General features: G+C 36.1%; 1 protein-coding gene across 1 annotated transcript; it reads right to left on the bottom strand.

Annotated features, from left to right (window-relative positions):
• Positions 1-3873: 3873 nt before the first annotated feature.
• Positions 3874-4212, bottom strand: LOC140452254 (uncharacterized). The gene has a single exon (XM_072546392.1). It carries the CDS (start codon positions 4210-4212, stop codon positions 3874-3876), a length of 339 nt encoding a protein of 112 aa, XP_072402493.1.
• Between the last annotated feature and the right edge of the window lie 3304 nt (positions 4213-7516).

The following is a 7516-nucleotide window of genomic DNA, read 5'->3' as shown; positions in this document are numbered from 1 at the left end:
TTAATGGACATCTCTTAAACTCGGTAACCTCCCAGAATGATCTCGGAGTGATAATTAATAGTGACTTAAATTGGTCTGATCACATAGTGTCGGTGAGTAAACGTGCAAACATGAAACTGTTTTGATCCGTAAATGTTTTACACGTATATCTCTAACTTCTGTTATAGTAAACTTTACTCAATATTCGTTAGACATATTCTTGAGTTTGCCGGACCAGTGTGGGATCCAGATCTCATTCGCGATAAGATCCTACTTGAAAATGTTCAGCGGGAAGCCACAAGACTGGCATACGGTCGTGTAAGACCTATCTATGAAGATAGATTATCCATGGCTCATCTTACGACATTCGAGCAGCGTCGTCTTCGAGGTGATCTAATTATGTCAAATTATACAAATTAAAGAGGGAACAAACTACTGCAAGGTCCAGGGTGAACTTCTTGCCAAATAGAATCTTTAATATCTGGAACAATTTGGATCAAGACACCATATCGGCAACTAGTGTTAACATCTTTAAAAATAAACTTGATAGCGCTTTATTTTATTTATAGGATTGTGTTTTTTTTTTTCTCGGGCAGCATTATTTATTTATTTATTTATTGTCTCACAATTCAATTTTTGTATGATATACTTAATTGTTTATGTTTATTTAACTTTATAATTAGTATTAGTTTTATAAGAATATTTTTGATTTTTGTTTTTTTTTTGCTTTTTGGGCATAATAGGAGCTCGCTCCTCTGCCCTTATTTGTAATATAATAATAATAATAATAATAAGGACGAGGACTTATTGATATAAGCGAGCAATTAGGAAAACAGATTACTAATTTACGAACTTATTTTCAGGTGCAGGCGGAGATATCTAATCTTCATCGCGCGATTTGTGCAGTAGATGACACAACACCGATCAAACTGAGGGAACAAGAAATGTGCATAAACCATCTTACTAAGAACGAAAAAATGTGCATCTGGATGGGTAAACCTCTGCACGGACGACATCCGAATAAAGTCAGTCAAGACTATGTCCACAATATAGCGTCGAACTATTGGCTGACATCAGGAAAAATGTTCCCTGAAACAGAAGGTTCATTACTCGCCATTCAGGATCAGGTTATACCCACCAAAAATTACCTAAAATATATCGTCAAAGACCCTCAGGTCCAAAACGACAAATGCCGATATGGATGTCAAGCCCAAGAAACTATCCAACATCTTACCGGGGGTTGCCAGGCATTTGCTACAACTGAATATAAGGAACGGCATGACTTAGTAGGGAAGATCCTCCATCAAGAGATAGCTTTTAAACTGGGACTGTTACAAACAAACCATCTCCCATATTATCAATACGTTCCTGAGAGTATGCTTGAGAATGACAACTACAAGCTATACTGGGATCGCACTGTGCTCACAGACCAAACTGTAGCACATAATAGACCAGATCTCGTGCTAGTTAATAAACTAACAAGACAAACAACGCTAATCGATGTGGCGATACCTAACAACAATAATCTACGTATTAAGTACAACGAAAAGATCGCCAAGTACAGAGATCTGGAAATACAAATAAGGAGACAATGGAGAATGGAAAGTACCCAGACGATACCTATTATTCTTTCTACCACTGGAGTCATTCCGAAGAACCTCCTAGAAAACATCAAAAAGCTGAGTCTAAATGAACATCTATATAAGATCATGTAGAAAGCTGTGCTACTTTCGACGTCCAGATGCATGCGAAAGTTTTTGGGAGATACACCGACGTACCAAGTCACCTAGGACTCGATAACATGGAAAGAGTCCTACCAGAGCTCAATCCTTTTGATACCGTAGGTATCTGGGATGAGTGAATTTTCCCCTTAAAGGGAGTGTGAGCCATATGGCTAAATCTGATTAATAATGATAATAATACGCGCTTAGCTACTCATTTGGTATTATAAAGTGGTCAAAAACGGATATAAAAGGTCTTCAGCGGAAAGTAAGAACACTTCTCACAAAGGCGCAAAAACATCACCCACACAGCGCAGTAGAGAGAACAACATTACTGCGGTATCAAGGGGGAAGAGGACTTATGGATATAGGTGAGCAGTTAGATAAACACATTGCTAATTTAAGAACTTATTTTCAGGTACAGGCTAAGACATCTACTTTACATCGAGCAATTTGCGCAGTAGATGATACAACGTCCCTTAAACTGAAGGAACAAGAAATGCGCATAAACCACCTGACTCAGCAAGGAAAATTGCGCACCTAGATGATTAAACCTCTGCATGGGCGACATCTCAATGAGATCAGTCAAGAATATGTCGACAATACAGCGTCGAACTATTGGTTAACATCAGAAAAGATGTTTCCCGAGACTGAGGGTTTCCTACTTGCCATTCAGGATCAGGTTATACCAACTAAAAATTACCTGAAATATATTGTTAAAGATCCTCAAGTCCAAAATGACAAATGCCGATATGGATGCCAAGCCCAAGAAACCATCCAACATCTAACCGGTGGCTGCCAGGCATTTGTCGGTACTGATTATAAAGAACGACATGACTTAGTAGGAAAAATTATCCACCAAGAACTAGCTGACAAACTGGGACTTCTTCAAACTGACAATCTTCCTTATTATCAATAAGTCCCTGACAGAATGCTTGAAAATGACAACTACAAGCTATACTGGGACCGCACTGTGCTTACAGACCAACCAGTGGCGCATAATGGACGGGATCTCATACTAGTTAATAAACTTACTAGGCAAACAACACTTATTGATGTGGCGATACCCAACACCAATAATTTACGTGTTAAATACAACGAAAAGATCGCCAAGTACAGAGATCTAGAAATACAAATCAGGAGACAATGGAGAATGGAAAGTACCCAGATAGTACCTATTATTCTATCTACTACTGGTGTTATTCCCAAAAACCTCCTAGCTAACATAAAACAGCTAGGTCTAAATGAACATTTTTATAAGGCCATGCAAAAAGCTGTACTCCTCGCGACGTCCAGATGTGTGCGAAAATTTTTGGGAGATACTTCAGCAAACCAAGTCACCTAGGGCTCGATAACACGGAAAGAGTCCCACCAGAGCTCAATCCTTTTGATACCGGAGGTATCTGGGATGAGTGAATTTTCCCCTTAGAGGGAGTGTGAGCCGTACGGCTAAATCTTGAATAATAATAATAATAATAGCTGGGTCTAAATGAACATCTTTATAAGGCCATGCAGAAAGCTGTACTCCTCGCGACGTCCAGATGTATGCGAAAATTTTTGGGAGATACTCCAGCAAACCAAGTCACCTAGGGCTCGATAACACGGAATGAGTCCCACCGAAGCTCAATCCTTTTGATACCGTGGGTATCTGGGATGAGTGAATTTTCCCCTTAGAGGGGGTGTGAGCCGTATGGCTAAATCTGGATAATAATACTTTGACTTTGAGTCACCATTTTGTTGTCATGAATTAAGGCGGGGATTTTGTAGGCAGTGCTTTGACCTTTCATATGTTTAATTTTGTTTAAAACTTGGCTTGGAGATGTGTGTCGGAAAAAATAGAATTGATATAAAGGTTCCATTAAGTCTTTTTGCTTTCCTTTATGATACGTTTTGATTTAGCTTTCGCTAATTTAAACTTGATAAGATTTTCATTAGTTCTTGTTCGTCTATATTTATTCAGAGCTTTCTTGCATACACGAACTGTTACAGCACAGGAGACATTCCACCAAGGAACTAATTTTCGTGTAGGTTTAACAGAATATTTTCCTATATATTTTTGAGCAGAATTAATTATGCAATTGGTGAACTGATCAACTAGGTGGTCTATGCTATATTCATATTTATTTGAATTGACTTGATCTCGGATGTTTAGACTGAAATTCATCCAGTCCGCTTATGCAATACGCCATTTACTTACTGGGTTGTACAATTTGAGTTTATTGTCTGAGATTAATATAGGGAAATGATCATTATCAAACAGACTATCTAGTGGACACCATGTTAGAGATGGACCTAGTTTTGGATCACAAAGGCTGAGATCGATATTCGAGAAAGTTCCTGAAGATATATTGAAGTGGGTGCTACAACCAGTATTGAGTAGAAATATATCTTCATTGCTAATTATGTTTTCTATAATTTTTCCTCTGCCAAATGTGCTGTTAGATCCCCACATTGTGCTGTGAGCATTGAAATCTCCTACGAGAATGAGAGTTCTGCTATTAAGTTTTTGCATGATTTACCTCATTATTAGGCGGTAAATATATATTGCAAATAGTGATTTTATGAGGACATCAGAATGAAACAACTACTACCTCTAAATTAGAAGTGATGTTAAATTTTTCGGAACATATATCTGACGATACAAAAATAGAAGTACCACCACTTACAAGTAGGGGTGTGGATCTAATCTGATGATAGCCTATGTAATTTTTTTAGGTACCTACGGATTTTGGGTTTCCTTCAAATTTGTTTGTTGTAGATAAAGAATATCTGGAGCGTTCTCTTGGATAAGTTGTTGGATGCGTTCTAGACGGGCGTAAAAGCCATCACAATGTCATTGTATTAAAGAGAAAGATGACACAGAAAGAAGAAAAGATATCTCAGAATTAAAAAAAAAACAGAAATGTGTCGATAAGATTATTTTAAAGAGTTTTGGGACGTAAGGGAAGTATCAGAGTAAGATTCATCGTCACTGGGATCTGTTTGTGAAATACATGGTAATGTTATTATATCGTTATTTTCTGCAGATTTAAAATTGTATTGCTGCCTGATTTTTTTCATTAATCGTGTAAATCTGTTTTTTACTGTTCTTTGAGAAAGGTGTGTGTAGATAGAAATCAAATTGGTGAGGAGTGTATTGATGTCGTTTGTAAACTTTAGGGCTTCATGATAGGAGTCACTCCTGCCTTTAGTATTTTCTAAAGACGCAAAAAGATCGTTTCAGGAGAGTATATTGTTTTGTGGATTTTTGTTGTAATATTCGGTAATGTCAAGTTTAGTAATATCAGAGATACTAGTGTCATCCGTTTTTCGCTTTTTCTTCTTGGATTTTTTTTTAGTTAATTCATTGGGGATATAAGGCGGTTGCACTTCAGAGGTTTCGGCTAACGGAGTTGTAGGAAGCCTAGATTCATCATTAAGTGATTCCGAAGGAGGTCTTTTTTGGCCTATTAGTGGAATGTCTTGAGATGATTGGACGCTTTCATTTATGTTTGTGCTAGGTTCATTGTTAGAAATGGGAGCTTGGGTATCTGACTGTATAGGAATAATGGAAGATGGCGGATTAATGCAGTTATTTGCAACATGTCCTGTTTGATTGCAGATAAAACATTCCATTCTATCTGTAGAAAGAAATATTCTATGTTCATGACCTTCATATGGAATAGTTATTGATGTTTGTATTTTGTAGATATCAGAAGGGGGAAATATATAAACTTGGCGCCTGAAGCTTAAAACATGGCTTTATTCATCTCCAGGGATACCTGCTTTGAGAAACGATATGGGGGATGCTAGTTGTAAGCCAAGACTTTTTATAGCATTTTCAGCTAGATCATGAAGAATAAAAGGTGATATATTTGAAGTACTAATTCTTGTGGTTGGAGATATAAGTCTCCGAATATTTAGTGAAAATGTATTAATTTGAATGAATGGATGAGAATTTATCAATTGACTTTGATCAGATAAAAGGCATATATCGAGCACAGTTTAATTAAATCTTGCCCAAGTACTTTCGATCCCTAGATCATCTTCAGGGGCATTTCGTCAATTGTGGCCTATCCGGCAAGAACAAGATGTCATAAACATATAAATGTACATTACACTACACTACAAATGGACAAACAAACACTTTAAAATAATTTAAGGAAGGCTACATTACTTGAAGAAGCCGGAGACAGAATGGCTCCAGATCAGGAGCCATTAAAGTGTTTGTTTGTCCATTTGTAGTGTAGTGTAATGTACATTTATATGTTTATGACATCTTGTTCTTGCCGGATAGGCTACAATTGACGAAATGCCCCTGAAGATGATCTAGGGATCGAAAGTACTTGGGCAAGATTTAATTAAACTGTGCTCGATATATGCCTTTTATCTGATCAAAGTTCATTTATTCGAGCATTCAACCTTATATTTATTTTAATTTATCAATTTTTCGACAAGTTCAGAATTAGATAAGTAAATACATACCCTATTATTTGATATCCTGGATGCGAAGCAAATGTTCTTGGCTCCAATGATAGTTCCGATTGCATGTACATATTCGTATAGCTTTAAACTATTCTCGACATGAAGAACCACGGCCTGATCCTTTTTGGGAACGTTGGTCTAGGTGCTGATTTTACTGTAAGATATGTTACTGTTGGTGGTTGGGATTGTGTTGGTTACAATTTGGTTTGTTGACATTGTTGGATTTGAAGCATCCTCGTAGTTAAAGACAGCTTCTTGCAATTTGTTTGTATTCATTGTTGAGTGTCAAAAGGCGGCAACTTATCATACACTATAGTGATGGAAGTTGCCTAGATATGGAGCAACTAGTGTAATGTCCAAAATTGTTATTTTCTTGTAAGGTTATAATATACACTTAATGAAATAGTGTTTATGCAAGTTTAGCGATTATATGCACCCGCGAAAGTACACGTATATAGTTACACTGCACTTTGTTATTGTCTGGAACAAGTATAAATCGCAAAACAAGGTTAAAAACTATTATAAATATTGTAAATTACGAGAACGGCAAAAACAATGTTTACTCGTTCAGGCACAGTTCGGTACTCTCTAAATGCAATAATGAGTTAGCAACTTTTGACATTTTATACATTTTTGTAGCTTGCATTTCCATGTTGGATGTGAATTTCTTAAACAATTTTAACACAAATTTAATCTTTTAGCTTCTGTCATTTACATTTAATTTTAGAAATACATCGCACTTATATATCGGATGATTTTTTTGACAAAAGTAACATTTGACATTAGAATATCCTTCAATAGAAGCAAAACTTCGAGAACTTACATTGCGAACCTTTGCTTTATTATTTGTATAACCAAAAGATATTTGAAGCATCTTCAACATTTCACATTTCTTTTTTAACCCTAGAACCACAACGTGAGGGAACTGGAACATAAACTACAACGTGGTGTTTATATGACAAATAAAAAAATGTATTTCGTACTATTTCATTTTTAAATAGTTTATTATATGACAAGTTAATGTTTCTACAGTAAATACCGAAATAATAGTATGATTAACAAATAAACAACAAAATAAAAATAACCATTTTTTAGTAGTAAAAATAACATGATAAAAAAGTCTGACCACTACAAAATATTTAAATCAAGATTAAGATTAACAAATTTCACAACTGCTAAATTTATGTTCTTTACATATATTTTTTCGACAATGAATACAAATATGGCGTCCTTTACGGTCACGAGATCTAGAACAAAAATCACAACGACGTGAATGCTTTTGTGGCTCTTGGGGTGGTAGTTCGTCAGGATATCCAAGGTATTCTCTCAGAGATTGTCTTAACTTTCTTGGC

Source organism: Diabrotica undecimpunctata, chromosome 10 (assembly GCF_040954645.1).
Source record: "Diabrotica undecimpunctata isolate CICGRU chromosome 10, icDiaUnde3, whole genome shotgun sequence".
NCBI lineage: Eukaryota > Metazoa > Arthropoda > Insecta > Coleoptera > Chrysomelidae > Diabrotica > Diabrotica undecimpunctata.
The sequence above is the reverse complement of the archived record's forward strand: the minus strand, read 5'-3'. Positions and strand labels throughout refer to the sequence as shown.